This window comes from Hirundo rustica, chromosome 23 (assembly GCF_015227805.2).
Source record: "Hirundo rustica isolate bHirRus1 chromosome 23, bHirRus1.pri.v3, whole genome shotgun sequence".
NCBI classification, from domain to species: Eukaryota; Metazoa; Chordata; class Aves; order Passeriformes; family Hirundinidae; genus Hirundo; species Hirundo rustica.
Genome location: NC_053472.1, coordinates 3,170,203 through 3,188,890, shown reverse-complemented (window position 1 = coordinate 3,188,890; position 18,688 = coordinate 3,170,203). Strand labels below are relative to the sequence as shown.

General features: G+C 53.9%; 1 protein-coding gene across 1 annotated transcript in view; it reads right to left on the bottom strand.

Moving 5' to 3' along the window:
- Positions 1–16,032, bottom strand: part of JAM3 (junctional adhesion molecule 3) — a 29,672-nt gene extending 13,640 nt beyond the window's left edge. Inside the window, exon 1 of the mRNA XM_040085029.2 lies at positions 15,946–16,032. Coding sequence (XP_039940963.1) covers positions 15,946–15,997 — 52 coding nt within the window. The 5' untranslated portion in view covers positions 15,998–16,032. The remainder of the gene's footprint in view (positions 1–15,945) is intronic.
- Between the last annotated feature and the right edge of the window lie 2,656 nt (positions 16,033–18,688).

The window sequence follows — 18,688 nt, the reverse complement described above, 5'->3', positions numbered from 1 at the left end:
GCTTCTCCTTACAGCTGCACCAAGGTTTTGGTAAAAAAAAATGAAGGAGAAATCCGGATCACTTGGCCAGGAATGCATCAAACCAGCCAGGATGTGCTCAGTGCTGGCCTTGCCATTTTCATTAACAAATGGGCAGCCTAATTACACCTCCACACCGGGCTGGCCCACAGCCAACACCAGGGAAACCAGTGCAAAAAACGGGACAGGAGGGGATCCCAGGAGGGCAGCTCATCCCCACCTCGGCTTTAGGGCATGGAAACCCCAGGGATGCAGCTGGAACCCCAAGGAAGCCGAGGGTCTCCCGTGCAGTGCTGTACACTCCTCAGCTGAGCCTCAGCCCCTCCACAGTCAGCATCCTCTGCAACTCAGTCAGGATGTACAGTTCCAGCTCACTGGAGGAAAAAAAACGAGGAACGGAAATCACAGGAAGAGCAAAGGCACACGCTATCTCAGGCAGCAGTGGGTACGGCACTCTGTGACCCGTTTGCCAGATGAGAACGCCTTGCAGCAGCAAATCCCAGGAACAAAGATGGTGAGCACCGGAGAGCAGTGGGAACGTTCGCACAGGGCAGATCTGAAACCAACCCTTCCTGCCTGCTCCCACTTGCCTCCCATTGTTTCCTCAGCCAGCCCTAGGAACTGCCATGCAGGCACATCCTACGTTATTTCTCACTTCAGCAAGTCCCCTTCCTCCCCAAAGTGGCAGATGCTGGTACCGAATTAGTGCAAAGTGGGAGGGAACCAGCAGATAACGATCCCAAGAGCCAGGGGCAGCGGTGTTCCTGCTGTCCTGTCCCTTCCCCCTGGCAGCAGACAGATGCAATCCAGGACAGAGTGTGGTCAGCGAGAAGTGACAGGGATCTATGGCCAGTGTCAGGGAGAGGGAATGAGCTGCAACGGGAAAAGGGGAAAGTTCCTCTATTTTTGGCTCAAGTGGGAATTTGACTCAGGGATTGCTGAGAATCTCAGAAGCCACGGTGACGCTTTCCAGGCTGAGCGCCAGCCGAGGCACAGACTTGATCTCAGCAGGTATTTGACTTCCCTGGGAGCTGGGATGCTCGGTACCTGCCTGACCCTGGCTTCTGATGAGGACACACATCTCAGAAGCTGCCTGCAATGCAAAGACAGGAAATAAGCGGATATGCTATCAGCACCAGGCTTTGCAGTGCTCCTTAGTGTCTGGCTGTGTCCCAACCATCAATACAGAGACTTGCAGGGGTTTAGCCTATAATCCTCTATTCCTCTGTCTGTGACTCTAATCTCCTGATCCTCCCTTCTCCTCCAGCCTAGAGCTTGACCAGCAGAACACGGATCCGAGGTTCTGCTTATTGAAGACCAACCATGTCATCTTCCTGTGGAAAATGGGAGTTGGGAAGAGAGCAGCCGTCATCAGAGCCAAGAGCCGGGAGTAGGCTGGAGAAGGGAACAGGAGAGGGCGTGAGCAAGCACACAGAGAAATCATTTATGACAAAGCTGAAAGCAGCTCTCATTTTAAGAACATTTCCTCCAATTTTACGGGGTAATTTTCTGCCTTTTTCCCCCCCCGCCCCATGCGCGTGTAATTGCAGCCCCGGGTACAAACCGCAATTGTCTCGCGTTCGAATGAAGGCTGCAGGAGCCTGGCTGCAGGCACCCGGGGAACATCCCCAGCTGCCTGTGAGCACACCAAGAGCTCACAGCGAGCCCACTGCCGTCATTCCAGGCGGGAGAGGAGCTGGGGCCGGCCTCCGCCAGGCAGCTTTGAAGCTTTGCAGCGGATCTGCCAGAACAAAGGACGCGGCCCCACGAGCGGGGAAAGGCGCTCAGCGATTTTAGGGGCAGCCCTGGGTGGCAGGAGCAGAGCTGAAGAGACTTCCCTGGTTAACATCAGCCCGAGCAAGCACAGGCTGCCAACCTGCCGCAGGGTTCAGGGGAGATTATTTTCTTAGGAAGTGCACTGGGGAATTAAAGGGAGCCCAAGTGAAGTCACAGAGAGATAAAGATGACAAGCGTGACACGCGGAGCTATTAGGGTGATGCCAGCATAAATGAGCAGGGGGAGAGGGAAGGGAGTAACGCTGTGTCAGAGCAAAGAGGACAAAACCCATCCTGGCTCGTCCCAGCCTGGATTCCTGACCAGGACGAGTCTGTTTAATAGAGCAGACACGAGCCTCGGCACGGAGGGGTTAAAAGATTACTCGTCCTGGGGGAGTTGAATTAGCCACATATCTGGGAACCAACTTCTCCCAGACCCTGACTTGTTTTTCTCCTTAAACATCATCTGCTGCTATTTTTAGCAGAGAATTTTCTCAGCCGAACGCTCCCAGTTGAGCGCTGGTCAGAGGCCCTTTTCCCAGGGAGGCACGTGCTGGTCCCTGCTCCAGCTCTGGGCCTCTGTCCTGCCATCCCTGGGCTTCGTGTGTCCCACTGCCAGCTCTCTCCTGAGCCATGGGGACAGTCCCCACTCCGATTTAACATATTAAACGCCCTCAAAAAGCCAGGGGAGGCTACAAAGTCAGAAACAGCTAGAAGGGATAGACTGGACTTGGTAACTTGCCTGGAGGCTTTAGCAGCATGAATGGCAAAAGAGGCGGGGAAGGAGATCGAAAGAAATGATTAGGCTGACATTAATAACAGGATCTGCTTCTCAGGATTAAAATCTATTTGGATTTGTTCCAGCTCCTCCGAGGGAAACCATGGAAGCCTTCATTGTTCATAAAAGTTGCGACTAAATTCGGACTTTATAAAAGCTTAAGGAAATACCTCTCGGAGGACAACCCCGCTGGAAACAAATGAGGTAACTCCCTTCCTCTCCTCTGCTTTTCTTGGGGCCTTCATTCCTCCTTGGCCAAAACCCCAAGCTGTCCATCGGGGCCTGGCTCCTGGCTGCTCAGCCTGCAGCACTGCTGTGTGTCTGCCTGGCTGCAATTAGCAGTGTGTCACTGGATGGCCACGCTGCTTCTCAGGGAGGCAACGCTCAGAGCTCCTTTTATCTTGGATTTAATACCTGCCCGCCAGAGATCAGCACGGAAATCAAAAGGCCAGCACAGGGCACGCACACACACACGGACAAATTGAGTAAAGCAGGGGCAAACCCTTGGCTTGTCTGTGCTGATGTGCAGCTCAGGCTGGGGGAGCCGGGAGGATTCAGCTCGGGATGCTGGGGATGAAGCACAGCCGAGCCACAGTCAGGAAGGTCCCTGGAACAATGGCCCCTTCTTGGTCAGTGTATCTGTTCCCTGTGTGCCTTGGAGGCATGTCAGCGAAGCAAACAGATTGGGAACATATTTGCACTCCCCACAGCAGCACAGAAGCCAGCCCTGACACAGAGGAGCAAGCTGGGCTCTTTGGCTGCTCCGCGCCTCGCTGCCAAGTGCCCAGCTCCGCTCGAAACCTGTGCCCAGCCCTGCTCTGGCACGGGGAGAGGACAGGCAGGGAAATGCTCTGCTCACAGAACCTGGCAGCTGCCTGCAGGACAGGGGAGCCAGGCTGAGCTCACCTGTGCTCCTCTGAGGCTTCCCAGGTGACACCAAGCCTGGCACAGTGTGGCTTTGCCCCACTCCTGGCCACGCTGGAGCAGCTGGGGCCCAGGGCAGCAGGAGCCCAGACAGCACACAGATTCTGCAGAAGGCCTCATTCCTGTGGCAAGAGCTGCCTGCAAAAAGCTTCCCCCAGCCCTGCAGGGATGCCAGGAGCTCGGGATTTCTCTCCTGACCTTCGTGTACGCATTCCAGCACATGGCACTTAACCTTTGAGGCTCCTTTGAAAATCCCAGCGCCAGCGTTTCACGGATGAGTGTGCTTCCCCTCACATCTGCCCCCTGTATCAGATGCTGCCAGCGCCTCTCTCTCTCTCCTGGCTCTGCTCCCAGCTGAAGGACAGACAATAGGCATTTGAGTGCAGTCTCCACTTCCCCTCCCAAACAGCCTGGGGAGATGGCATATCAGAGACAGCGCTGAGAGCAGCGCTTGCCAGCCAGCCACAGCTCTCCAGACCCCGGCCTGCCTTCTCCTTCCCCTTCCCCTTCCCCTTCCCCTTCCCCTTCCCCTTCTCCTTCCCCTTCCCTATCCCTCTCACAGCCAAAAATCCACCGCTGCAGAGGTCACTGGGCATCCAGACCAGCTCTGCTGGGCCAGTCCTGCCACCCTCCAGTTAGCCAGACCAAGGGAGCCCTCTCCCAGCACCCTGCTGCTGCCAAAATCGACTGGATCATCCTGGATTAACAACCTGCCGGCCACAGCAGTGGCCAGTGGAGCTCTCCTGGGCCTCTCTGCCGCGCCAGCTCACTGGGAACACGCTGGACACCTCCTGGAGCTCTCCTGGGCCTCTCTGCCGTGCCAGCTCACTGGGAACACGCTGGACACCTCCTGGAGCTCTACTGGACCTCTCTGCCGTGCCAGCTCACTGGGAACACGCTGGACACCTCCTGGAGCTCTCCTGGGCCTCTCTGCCGTGCCAGCTCACTGGGAACACGCTGGACACCTCCTGGAGCTCTCCTGCTCACTCTCAGGAGCATCTACCTGTAATTAAGTGATCTGGGTTCCACCTGCAAGAGGTTCAACCAGGGTCTGGTGAGAGCTGTCCTGGATTCTCCTGAAGAACCATTTTCCATCTTTCTAGAAACAGCTCTGCTTCTGGAGCCATTCAGCCTGCTTGGCGCCATTCCTGCTGCTTCAGAGATAACAACAGAGGCTGAGCAAAGCCTGTCTAGACAGCATTTACCTTCCGTGGACTCCCACTGCCACATCAAAGCACCTCTTCAAGCAAAACTGCAAACTGGCCAGGCAATGCTCCCCAGCCCTCCTGTGCCTGCTCCAGCCAGAGGCAAGGACTCATCCCATCAAGCTCCAGAGTTTATCTTTAATCCAGGCCCTTCTGATGACACGAAGAGAGGGAGGATGAAAAATCTCATTACAGGCACACCAACAGAAGTCACCTGGCTTCCCACTACCTGGGTGGGGGCTGCTTCCCTTCTGCTCAGAGCCCAGCTCCAAGCTCAGATCTCACCTGTCTCCTCTGGGCAGGCTGTGACCCCCCCAGCTCCTCTCCAAAGCTACCACACACGTGTCACACTTGTCCCTCCAGCTCAGCTGCTGGACCCCTTGCGTTCCCAGAGCCACGTGTGTGAACGCTGGGCAAGCTTTGCTACAAGCTGGGGAATCACAGAACATCTTCCTGTGACGCCCGAGGAAAGGGAGGTCAGCACCCAGCTCGCCCACCACGTCACACTCACAGCACGTGGGAGCACAGGTAGGTGCTCAGGACACCTTGAGACCAAGGAGAGAATTTCAGGTTCCTCGAGCACGAGCCAGCTGAAGTCCCTGCTGTGGGGAAGCACCTGGCACTGGCATCGAGCACTGACCCCATGCAGCCACCACGAGAGCAGCATCTATCTCGTTATTTTAATCAGGGGCCTTTGAAATACCTTCTGTGTGAGAGACAGCTAAGAAAATCCCGTCTGGCTTTATTCTGTCTCAGGCAGAAACAGCCTTTATTTAGCAAACTGCTGCTAACAGCTCTGTCTCATTAGTCAGTGTTTAGGGAACCAGGCTGCAATTGTTCTGAAGTCTGGCATTGCAGAAAGAGCCTTGATAATGAGGTCTACAGGAGACGATTCCTCCTGACAGCCCCACAATGACCTAGAAATCCTACTTAATTCCCTGTCAGGGAAAAGTGCTGAGTAACAGCGAGGTGCAGAGGCACTGGGGGCTGATCCGAGAGGGAGCTGCAGCCTCTGCTCACACTTGGGGCTGGGATGCAAGTCCAGGGTGGCAGAGCCAGCCCTGCCCAGCTGCAGCAGCTCCCCAGAGGGAGCCTGAGGGGCAGGGACATGGGGCTTGCTGTGGGAAGGTTTGCAGCCTCATCTGTGAGAGACCTGGCACCACGCAGAGAGCTGGGAGCAGAAGTCCCTGACAACACAGCAGGAGGAGTCATTTGGCAAATCGACAGCAGCACCTGGATCTGGGCTTCTCAGGGCACGAGGCAGTGCCTCCTCTGGATCGTGCTCGCCTGCAAACTGTGCCAAAACCCTGCCAAGGAACTCCCTGGTTCAAACAGCTCCACTCTTACCTCTGCTCCTGGGTCTGGAGTGGCTGGGAGCTCACCAGCTCCAGTGCTCCCAGCACAGCCCGTGGAAGGTCCTGCTCTGGAGCTGCACAGGTGCCACCCCCAGAATGGGGCACGCACAGTGGGTGTGCCCTGAGGTGCTGGTGAGCATCTGACACGTTCTGCCCCAGCTGCTCTCCCCTCATGCCCTCGGAGGAGCAGGCTGGGGCAGGCTCAGCCCACGGACACCCCACTTTCAAGTGGTTTGTTTTCCACAAGCAGCGCGTGGACGTGGCCAGAAACCTCTGGGCTGGGTGGCCCAGGGCCAGCTGGGCCAGAAGGTGAGGCTGGGGGATGTAGCAGGAATGTGAGCTGGACACAGCTGACCTTGAAGACCACCCCCAGCACAGACCCTCACAGGCATGTGCCTGCCACCTGTTCCAGCCAGCAGACGAGGGGCTAAGGCAGGAATTCTGGAGCTGAATGCAGAGTCTGTTCAGGAGGGGTCTGGGGACTCCCACCCACGTGAGGCTGAGGGTGCAGTGTGGCAGCCCCTGGCACAGGAATGCATCTCAGCCCGTCACGCGCCAGGCTGCACCGCTGCTTAAAGCACAGCTCAAATGTGCACAGGACTGCTGCGAAAAAAAGGAGAAAAAAAAAAAAAAGAAAAAAAAAGAAAAAAGAAGAAATGTGCAAATGAAATCACCAGCCGAAACAGCGTCTAGAGACAACCCCAGCCAAGTCCCTCGAATGTCAGCAGCAGAAGGAGGGCTCAGAAACGGAGAACCCGGCTCAGTCTGTGCCGGCTCTGCTGGCACACGCAGAGGATCTGCCTCGGAGACAGGAGGAAAAGACATATGCTGAGAAGGGAAGGCCCAGCTTTATTTTACCAGCCTCTGTTCCCACCCAAGATGTGCTTTATAGACTGCCTTGCAAAGCAGGAATTAACTCCAAAGGTGCCTATGCATCTTCCTTGCTGTCATCCCCTTATCGGTTATCTCCAGCCTGCTCTGAGCCAGAAGATGAAAGGATCCTAACACCACTTATCTTCCCACTTAAGAACACGCTCTAAAGCTTGCTCTTAAAGAACAGGACACTCAAGCCTGGGGAAGCAGCTGTAAAATCTGCAAATGGGCTTCCCTGCATTTCTTTGAAGGAGCTACTGCTTCTCAACGAGGGGCACAGATACCAAGAGGAAACTTTGGGAGGGAGGAAAGAGGGAAGTTTTATAGCCGAGAGAGTCTTTGCCTCATGTCCAGGCCGTGGAGCTGAGTGACAGATGTGAGAGTTACGGCAGGAGGACGAGGCAGGAATTGAAAAGCTCTGGGGAAATAGGGAAGCAGCCAGAATGATGCCATATTTGTCACTCCAAAACCACGCTCTCCTCAGGACTGCGCAGTGTCACGGCCAGCAAAGGTTAGGGATCCCCTTGCATGCTGCAGGCAGAGCTGCTGCATCCAACCCTGCTCCAGGACTAAACCTCGAGGCCAGGACCTCTCCCACACAGCCCCGTGTCTGAATTTGACCCGCAGCTCCCCTCTTTGTCGAGCCGCTTGTAACCGCGGTGAACCTGGCTCCAGCTTGCTTTTGTCATTTAATAGCTGAGTCAAACTGTCACAACAGCCAAAACGGGATCTGTTCCAAATGTCTGCAGAAAGAGGAGGATCGAGGAGGCTGCAGCAGAACACCAGGAGCCTGCCCAGGCAGGGAGAACAATCCCTATTGTGGACCAGCAGCGGGATGCTGGTGGGCGATGGTCACGCCTTGGGACGTGGGGAAGGAGCCTCCAAATCCTCCCGTGCTCAGGAACAAACGGGAATCCGGAGTCCCCTCTGCCCCCCTGGCAAAGCCCCAGCCCTGCAGGATGATCAGCCCTGATCTCAGCTCAGCTGTTGGCTCGCAGGATCCCAGGAGCAGTTGGCACTGGGAGAGGGGGGTACCGGAGTGCCTCGGGAGCTGCTGCCAGCCCCAGAACGGACTTCAAAGGGCTCATCTCGCCCTGCTGTGTGGGAGAGGACAGCTGTGTGCTGGCCAGGCCCATCAGAGCATTCCTGATGGCAGCAGAGAAGGGCTGGTACCTGGTGTAAGCTCCCCTCCAGCACACGCGAGCCAGCTCCAGCAGGCAGAGCTCCGCGCTGCCCTGAGATTTATGGGATGCTGAAAACTGGCCAAAATGAAGGGAAAACACCAGCTCCAGAAGGATGTTTACCGACTCAAACAGCCAGTTCTGCTCAAGGGAGAGCCCACGAGGCTCAGTAGGCGGTTACAAGGCACTCTGCCAGTTCAAAGGCACCTCCATCAGCTCTGAAGGAGATAAGGCATCTCCTCCCTGGGAAATCGGAGCAGCCCCATCCACACGCACTACGTGCAACCTCAGCAGAGCAGCTAGAAGCAAGGAGGGAGGGAAACCAGCTCCTCCTGTGCTGTAGGAGCCTCTAGACCAACAAGGAGATCCGCGGTGGGCGAACCCAACCTGTTCCACGGCTCATGTCTCCAGCAGCAAACCACACTAACAGGGGCTGCATTACTCCTTCCTTTTGCTGGAACCTGAACCCCTCAACAACCCCTTCCTCCAAGGGCTCCCACAGGCTGGGGAAGCCAGGGCTGGACCAGAGGTGCAGAGCACAGAGCTGGGACTTCCCTTTCCAAGATGCTCAGGACCTCCCTAGCACCGAGCGGATGTTTTTCCAGGCTCTAAAAATAACCAGCTCCAAACAACGTGGCGGGCATGAAGAAAAATTTATCCTCAAGCTTTCGCTGAAGATCAATACGGAAGAAAAAGATTAAAGCAAAGACTTAAGTGTGTATTAAAAATAGCTGTTGATAAGTTTCCCTTTGAGGGGATAAAAGCTGTTTGACAGAAGCAGCAAGAGCTGCAGGACTTTGCAACACCTTCCCTGCCGTGTGAGCTGCCGGAAATCATTCAGGAGAGTGTCAGCAGCCAGAGCCTCGGGAGGAAGTCCATTAGCAGGCAGCAATCTCCTTAATGGACCCTGGGGTACACGGGAAAAGCTGCTGCGGACATAGGGGCTCTTTCCAGCGCCGCGGTTCACGCAGCCAGTAATCATCCCGAGCTCCCAGGAACGCTCCTCATCTTTATGGCAGCCTGATTAATGCCTTTATGGCAACCATGGATTCATCTTTTGGGGAGCTTCCAGTGAGCGAGGGCACAAATTGGGACAGTGAGTTCTCGCTTCTTCTTCCTTTTTTTTTTTTTTTTTTTTCTGTCAGCCCCCAGCAAAGAGCCAGAAGCTGTTCTGTAACGCAGGTAAACAGCAGCAGCATCCATCAAACCTCTGTTTTCCAAGGATAACATCCTGGCAAAACAAAAAACGCTGTCTCCACGGGTGATTTTGGGGCTGAAAGATCTTGCCCATTTAGACACAGAAAAATCATTAAGTTCTCTGCTGTGCAGCCGCCTCCACTCGAGGTCTGAGAGAACGCACGGCCACCCCGGAGGGATGAAAAGTGGCAGGAACTTTTCTACTGGGAATAAAAAGCAGGACTGCTGTGCAGAGCTCTGTTTGTTAAAAGGAAAGCCTGGCTCTCAAAAGAGCTCTCCTCCACGACCTTGCCTGCCAGCCTCATCCCGTGTTGCTAATGAAACACAACTCCTGACTTCCTTCGGATACGCGGGATTTTCATGGGCTCCTTCAGCAGCCACTGAAGGACCTCGTGCTTGTACATCTTGAGACACGCTGGGCAAGAGTGTCAAAAATGGCAAATTAATTTGATGTCTCAAGGGGAGAGAGCAGGGTGATTTCCCTGCTTTCAACACACCCAAAATTTTACAAGTATTTTCCTCCCATCTTTCAAAACAGAGCCTCAAAGTGTCCCGATTTAGGTCCTCTCTGTCAAATACCGGCCACTTAGATAAGAAACTGCCCAAAAGTTTATTAAGGCAGGGATTTTCAGAAGAGGTCATGGGCATTAGAAACCCAGCCTAGTAACAGGAACAAATCCCCTTAGATTTCAGTGGATTTCTCCAGCTCAGCAGAAAAATCTTACCTAGGCCACCGAAATATATTTTTAATAGCGTGATTAAAAATCGTGAGATGTTGCTGAGCGTTGCCCACTGCTGCCTTTTAGCCACGTGCCAAAGCCTGAGTGAGTCCCTGGCATGCTGCAGTTTTAAAGCTCAGGGTCTTCAAACGAGCCAGCTGTGCCCGAACGAATTAAGAGGACTCTTAAAAACCACACTGATCTCACATTTGTGTTGTAATAATCAGGTACATTGAAGGCAGTAGGTTCGAGCGTGTTCTGGCTTTAACGCCGAAATCCCTAGGATTTATGACTTAAAAAAAAAAAAAAAAAAGAAAAGAAAACCTTAAGCATTATCCGAACACAATTTAATTTCATCTATTGGAGCTCTGAAAAACCTTAATTTCCCCTTTGTAACCAAGTCTTAAGCCCTGAGCTCCAGCCCATGAGGAGCACCACAGAGCCCAATACCTGGGATTACTTATACTGACAAGCAATTCTTGCGTGACAGAACAATTCCCATTAATTTTTCGAGCTTATCTGAACTACCTGTGGGCTGTCAGGTTACGACACGTACGTGGTTTAGTTTCTCTCTGATTAGCCAATGCCAGCCCAGAGTTGACTGGATTCTCATCTGGCAGGTCTCAGCATTTCACAGGTGAGTTTATGGGAATCTGACCCAATCACGCTCTCAGGAGCTGCAGAAATTTCCAAAATATTTGTTGTTTGGGGGGTTTTAGGTTGGTTTCTTTGTTTGTTGGTTTTGGTTTGGTTTTGTTTTTTTTTTTTTTTTTTTTTGTGCGTGTGTTTTTGTTCTGTTTTGGCAGGGGGTTTTGGGTTTTGTTTTGGGTTTTTTTTTCTTGTCAACTCCCATTCATAAATTTTGCTCCTGCCTCTGCCTGCTCTCCTCTCTGCCTGTCCTCTGCTGTGGAACATGCACCTAAAGCACTTTCCTCCAATCCCCAACACAGCAGAGAAGCACCTTTGACGAGGCACTGAGGAATCCCTCCCCAAACCTCACTTTTTGCATATTGGGTTTTTTTTTCCTAAGACATCCGAAGGCCTGGCTGAGGATGTTGCTCTGAAGAACAAGACTCCAGCTCCGTTTGCAGCTGTCTTGGTGCTGGACAGCTGAAGTCCTGCCCAGGAGTCACACAAAGCTTCCTCAGAGTGGCAGCAATGCCATCAAAGTGATAGCAGGACCTCAGCTGGGCTGTCCCTGAGCAGAAAACATCTTTAAAATATGCCTCTCTCCATGTTTATCCCGCAAGGAAGCTGCCTGACCTCTGAAATGAGAAGCAGGAGGTTGTGAGGAGTCGATTATCCCTGAGAGCAGCGTCCTGGTGAAGCCCAAGGAATGGTCTCCACGAACTCCTCGCTGTCCCGTTCCTCGCAGATTTATTTTGCTAAATCCCCACAAAAAAAAAGAACTGAGACTCTCCAAACAACACCTCTCCCCTCAGGTTATTCCTGTTGGTGCTCTGAAGGGTCACGAGCAAACAAAGACCTGAGCTTTCCAGCCAAAAAAAAAAAAGTCCAGATTTTACGTTATTATTTATTCTTCTGAAAGTGAAACCTCTGATTTCCAGCAGGGAGTCGGAGCACTGCGAGCCAGCAGGTATTTCCTCTGCCCCAAGCACAGCCATCGCCAGAACTGCACCCAAACAGCAATCCAGGCCCTTTGGGGGAAATTTCAGGCCAGAACGTTCATTAGAGCAATTAAAGCCATTAGCTGGCTCTGAGGCCAGGTCCTGACTCAGCGAGGGACTGGGGTTTGGCGCACACGCCCTGAACTCCTCCACCACACACAAGTGATGTTCAGCGTTTAGCTGGGTTTTGATCCTGTCTCGTAAAAACACGATACCCCCTGGGGGCTCTGAGGGAAGGCAACCAGCCCTTATCAATTGGGGAGAAGACGCTGCAGCTCAGATTCCTGTCGACGGAGGAGCCAGATTGGGAATGTAATTATCCTAATTAATTTCGTATCTGGAACTCATCTCTTTTTAGACAAACGGCAGTTTCCAAGCAGGCTTTTTTTTTTTTTTTTTTTTTTTTGCACAGAGAAGTGGTTTTATCTTGTTGAGGGGCATGTTGGCAACACAAGCTCTTGCTGTGCAGACAAGGACTCTCGAGGACTCGGGATCCTGTTGGCCTGTGGAAATCTTTGCCTTTGCTAACTCCCTCCCACCACTCCAGCCTGGCTCCTAAGGAGTTCACGAACCTTCTCCGGATCATCAGGGCTTGATGCAATCAACTGTGAAGCATTAGCTCTAAATAGACAACTGGGAGGCCGGTTCTGCTTCAACACACAAACACTCACGGCAGAGGATGAGCAAGCAGCCAGCCCAATTTGCAGGAGAAACTTAACTAATAATCCAGGCAAGGAAAGCAGGAGCGAGTGGGGGCTGACCATTGCTTTGCCCTTTGGAGATGGCTGAAGTTAGGGGCAAACTGGCAGGAGGCCACCCACAGCTTTTGTCCTTGTTCGTGGAGCTAAATGCAGCAGCTCATTCCGCTTTATTTACTTGTTTAGGTGATTTTTTGGCAACTCCGAGCGTGTCCCTGGTGCAAATCCTCCGTGTGTGGACAGATAATTGAAAAACAACCGCAGCAGGCCAAGAGACCCAGAATTCAACTTCTACAGGGAAAATAAACACTGAAAGAACCCAAGCTCACAAAGCAGAGCAACATCTCAGCCCACAGACTAAAGCAAACATGTTTCCCTCTTTGAATCTCCTCGTGTTTCAGCAACCAAGAAATTCTCGGAAATATTCGGGGCAAGAGGGAATGTGCTGGTGTCACGTTCTTCGTCAACAGCTGTAAAGGAGATGTGCATCCAACACTCTTTGGTGGTGATGCCAGACCCTGCTTACCCAAAAAGGAACACCAAGCCCTTCCTAGGAATTTTTTGGAAGACGTTATTAAGCCTCTGATTTTGGCAGGGCTCTCAAAGCCGTTTGTCCCGGTTTTTTACTGCCTGTTGAAAAGAAAGCGATACTGCAAATACTTCCCACCAGAAAATACCAACAAGCAACTTATCATCACCGCAAGAGAGCTAACAACATTTCCACCGAGTGGTTTTTGGCACCGACAGCTGACTCAGAACAGTTGTTGGTGGCTGGGACAGATGGACTTCATATATTAAAAAAAAAAAAAAAAAAAAAAAAAGGAAATGAGAACTTCTACTCCGTAGATTTTAAAAAGCCTTTTGCGAAATCCAACCTATTACAAGCCCTCAGAATTAAACCAAAAGGAGATTTGAATATAATGAGCTTTAAAACTGAAATGTGCCTGGGACTTGCCCGTATCTCCCCATTAAGGACTACACGGGATCAGCATGTTCTATTTTCCACAGGAAATACTTGAGAGTTCTGGGAGGGTCTCCACAGCTCTGCCCTCAGCCCAGCACGTGAAATCCTCTAAAATCCAAATATTTGTTTCCACGGGGAAGCTGGCAAGGAGAGACCTGGAGGCAGAGCTGATGTCAGTCCTAAGCCCCGCTCTCCATCAGCGCCGCCGAGAGCTTCCGCTGCTTTAATTCTGACCGTGGCATTTCCCTGATGTGCAGAATCTTCAGAGGCTTTCAGTGCCTAGAGCTGGGAATGCACTGAACGCTCCATGCTTGACTGGCTCCCGTTCCATGGCAATGTTTTAAGGCCACGATCAAGAACAGGGGCTACTCTGGCAGTAACGCACAGGAGGAGGGAGGCAACCCCAGCTCGCAGCGCTCGGGAGTCAAAGCAGCACCTCAGAGCCTAGAGCAGGTCACACTTGGGATCTCGGCATCTTGTGGGCTTTCCTTTTCATGCCCTTTTTATTTTTTTTCTTTTTTCTCCCCCAGTAATCAGTTGGCACAAACACATCCTTCCAGTCACACTCCCATCCCACTATCCAGCACCAGCCCTGCGGGCTTTGGTACATGTCTAATTTTAAGTACTGCTGACAGCATAACCCTGCTTTAGTGGGGTGCCCCCAGTACCTCAAGTCAGGCGTGGCAGAAGAAACCCTTTGATTCTCAACCCCACTCTGCCCAACCTTTTGGGCTTATGACCCCAAACTTAAACATTACTGGAAATCAACACAGGATGAGGCACTTTGACTTGGAATCTAATGGAAAGCAGAGCCTGGTACCACTGGGTTCACTCACCAGGTAAATGTTCAGGCAGAGGTGTGAAACCAGTGGGGTTTGGGTGCTTTTAGCAACTACTGTCTGTCTGAAGAAATGCAGAAATATCTGGAGGTTGTTCCCATTCTTCCCATCTTTTAGGCCGGATTCAACAGGACACTTGGGCAGTGCTCACGTAACACAGGAAGGAAACGGGGCACCTTTCTACCCTGCAGCCCCCCTGCGAGGGAAAGTCGTGTCAATCTGTGGTTTTTCCCATTCACAGGGAGCAGCTGAATCCAGAGTTAGCACCGGGCAGATGCTCTGGGATCAGGCACTCCGGATTTCTCCCACTGAAGTTGTTTCTGCTCCAAGCCACAGCAAAGCGAACACCAGAGCGTGGAGCGCGTGACAGCGCTCTGCTTGCTGGGGATGAGTGTCAGAGTCATCTTCGCACCCCTCCGCTGACTGATTGAGTAAACAGTGCCCGAATCTCGCTTTACTTGAGACCCAAAGCGACTCTGCGAGCTCTCTGGAGTCACTGGAGGATTGTTTTTTGTTCTTAGATAAACTGTTTGAAATATTTCCATTCGCTTCAGCCTTGAGCTGACCCAAAACAGCGACTGGTGAGTGTGTACACACTCAGCCCCGTGTATTTTGGTACTCAGCTGTGGGCTGGTTGTCAGCCTAACCCCACTCCACCCCATCTTCTCCTCCTGCCATCTGGGCAGAGGGGGGATGACAAGGCGAGCCCACCGGCTGCTGTCCCCCTCCTCATCCCCCCAGCTATTAATAGCCAGACAACAAATGAGCCCAAATTCATTCCTGAGCGGAATCGGCAAATGTTTTTGCAATTAAAACTGCAAACATTCATGCGGGGCCCCCCGAACAATAGGAGCCTGTGCCTGGTCTTGAATAGGCACTAGTGTCCGCCCTGCCCGCCTGCCGAGCCTGCACATTCCTGGCACCCTCAGCCCTGGACCCGCTCCTTGCTGAGCTGGGTTTTGGGATGTTTCCCCCTGTCCTGTGCTGCGCTGTGCGTCCCACACTCCCTGCAGCATCCGGCGGGTCCTGCTGCCTGCCGGCCGGCCCCGAACCCCGTGCGCTGTCCCGTCCCCATCCCGGCGGCTCCCGCGCTGTCCCCGCATCCCCCCGCGCTCGGGCCAGCGCATCCCTGCCGGGCAGGGGCAGGGCAGGGCAGGGGCAGGGGCAGGGGCAGGGGCAGGGGCAGGGGCAGGGACAGGGACAGGGGCAGGGGCAGGGACAGGGACAGGGACAGGGACAGGGACAGGGGCAGGGGCAGGGGCAGGGGCAGGGGCAGGGACAGGGACAGGGACAGGGACAGGGGCAGGGGCAGGGGCAGGGGCAGGGGCAGCGCATCCCTGCCCTTCCCCGGGATCGCAGCAGGGGCAGCGCATCTTCCTCTTTTCCTGGGATCGCAACAGGGGCAGCGCATCCCTCCTCCTTCTCTCACTCCAGGATAGGGACGAGGGCAGCGCATCCTTCCTCCCTCCCTGCCCCAGGATCCCGACCGGCCAGCGCTTCTCTCCCTTTCCCTGGGATCTCAACCCGGGTGGTGCATCCCTCCTCCCTCCCTGATTTCGGGATCGGGACAGAGTCAGCGCGTCCCTCCTCCCTCCCCTGACTCCGGGATCGGGACGGGAACAGCGCATCCCTCCTCCCTCCCCTGACTCCGGGATCGGGACGGGAACAGCGCATCCCTCCTCCCTCCCCTGACTCCGGGATCGGGACGCGAGCAGCGCATCCCGGTGCCCGGGTGGCGGGGCCGCCGGCGGGCGGTGCGGGGCGGTGCGGGCGCTGCCGGCCGGTACTCACCGAGCAGGGACAGGAGCAGGAGCCGGAGCAGCTCCGGCCGCCGCAGCGCCATGATGGGGTGTGCGGAGCCGAGCCGAGCCTGCGCACTGCCCGGGCGGCGCCGGCCCGGGGGCGGGGGTGCCGCCGAGCCCGGTCCCGGCTCCGCGGGGGCACCGGCCGGGGGGCGGGCACGGCACGGCAAGGAGGGAGGAGGCACCCACCGCACCCCCGGGCAGGGCGCGCCCCGGGCCCGCCGCCTGGGAGAGGGGATGGTCCCGGCAGTGGGAGCGCCGTGAACGGGGAGAGGGGATGATACCGGCAGTGGGAGCCCCGTGGAGAGGGAGAGGGGATGGTCCCGGCAGTGGGAGCGCCGTGAACGGGGAGAGGGGATGGTCCCGTCAGTGAGATGTCCGGAGGGTGAGAAGAGCGGCTGTTCCTGCCCCTGGGACCCCCGCTTGATCGGGACAGATGAAGATCCTGGCAGTGAGACCCCCGGCGAGTGGGGAGAGGGTCGGTCCCGTTAGTGGAACCCCCAGCCTGCGGGGAGAAAGAGTGATCCCGCTCTTGGGACCCCCGCGGGTGGGGAGAGGGGATGATCCCACCAGTGGTGCAGGGTGGGACTGGTCCCAACCCCTGGTTCAGCTCTGTGGAGAGAAGGAAACTCACCCCGAGTAAGGCGCCGGGAGGATTTTAATGTTTTTGAGCCAGGATGTTAGTGACATTTTGATTATAAAACCCATCCAAGTTTTGCTCCAAAGTAGGTGTTTCCCTCTTGTATTTAACAAGAACCTCCTAAAAAGACATTTCTCTGAGAATTTGCCCTCAAAAGCCAACTCTCATTGGTCTGTGAATTTCGCTATAAACTTGCAACAACTTAAAGTAAACAAGAAACGTAAACAAGCAGCTGGACAGAGAATGCTGCTCTTGAGGAACTTCCTGAGTCATAGAATCACAGACTGGTTTGGGTTGGGAGAGACTTTAAAGATCATTTAGTTCCAGCCCCCATGGACACGAACACCTTCCCCTCGTGCTGGACCGAATCCTTTCTGACACGGCCAAATGTTTGATTGAGTGATTTTGCCCTGAAAAATGGCTTTGCACAGAGAGCATCCCGAGCTGCTGTGTGGTCCTCAAAAGTGCCCCAGGACCTTTTTCTTTGATTAACAGAAAGCAGCAAAAATTATCAGCGTGGGACAGCGGCCCCGAGCAGAGCGAGTTCTGAACGCTGGCTCTTGCGTCACTGCCAGCAGAGTCTGATGAGGATGTAATTAAGAAGCTGTTGAAGATCAAGCAGCTGGAATGAAAATCAGAGCTCTCCTCTGCTCTGTAAACCAGCTCGGCAGAGCTGGCAGAAGTTAAGGGATGTAAAAATGTATTTAACCTGATAACGGAGCAGATCTAACTCGGGATGCTAATGAGTAGATTTAAAGGGCTGATCTGAGCCCGGTGAAATGAATACAGGGAGTCCATCAATTCTAATGGCCAGATGGGACAGTTCCCTGAGGATGAAGGGGAAGGAATCACCTAATAAGTCTCTATGGCTTAAAACCTGACTCTGGCTATCTTTGGGCTGGGTCCCTGTCGAGTAAGGAATCATTTTAACACCGTGCATTTGGGCTGCCCTGACAGAAGTAAAATGTGATGACAGCGAATATAATCAGCGATAAAGTGCAATCACTGAAGTGTCAGGATCCTCTTTAGCTTCCAGCAGCAGCTTGATCAGGGCAGAGAAGAGATGAGACAGAAGAGACAAAGAAGAATGGGAGGTCTCTAGCTGGACTGCAGAAAATAATTTTAAAAAAAGATTATTTCAGTTTGGATGGTGCTTGGAGCTACCTGGTCTGGTGGAAGGTGTCCCTGCCTGTGGCAGGGGGTGGGACTGGATGACTTTTGAGATCCCTTCCAACCCAAAGCATCCTGTGCTGCTGTGACTGGGGATGAGCCGTGCTGGGACAGCCGCAGGAGGACTGTGCCGAGGTGTGTCAGCTCCCCCAGGCCATCTGGGCCACTCGAGGGGGAGCTGGGTCTGCTCTGAGGAGCTCTCTTAAGCCTCGATTTCCCTCTCCAGGCTGCTGGAGCTCAGCCTAGGCACGCCCTGAGAGTGTGTTTGTGAATAATCCATGCAGGCAGAGGCTCTGGAGACAACTGGCAGAGCAGATCTCACCTTCATGGGAAACGCCAGGACGTAAAACCTCGGGCATCATCTCAGATATCCATCCTGCACCAAAGGGATGTGCCAATTGCTTGCCTCAGGCTGACACAGCCTGTGCCAGCTCTTCTCTTTGTGCTGCCTCCGTGGTTTCATTGCAGCCAGGTCCTGCCTTTTCAGCTGCCCTGGCTTCTGAGGAGCCCTGTGAAACGTGAAACCCAGCAAGCTCAAGGAGTCACAATAAATATACAGGAGCTGTAGCGCCCATCAACCTGGGAAGGCAAAGCACTGCTGTGTAAAACATTGATTTTCACACACAGATGGAGCTGCCTTTCCCTTATTTAATGTTCAAACAAGTAACTAGAATAAAATCCGTGCTGAGGGCAGCCCTATGTGGCACAGGGATGTATTTAGAAATGAGGAAGGACCTCTTCCTGTGATTTCCTTGTTCTCTGAAGGGTTTTCCAATCCATGCTCCAAACAAGAAGAGGAAGCTGCAGGATGATAGGAAGGGAGCCCAGGAGCCTTCCCGAGCTCCAGGACAGCCTGTCGTGGACAACAAAATGTGGGGTAAGGCAGAGGAGCCTCACTCCTGGCACTTGTAAGAACAGAGGG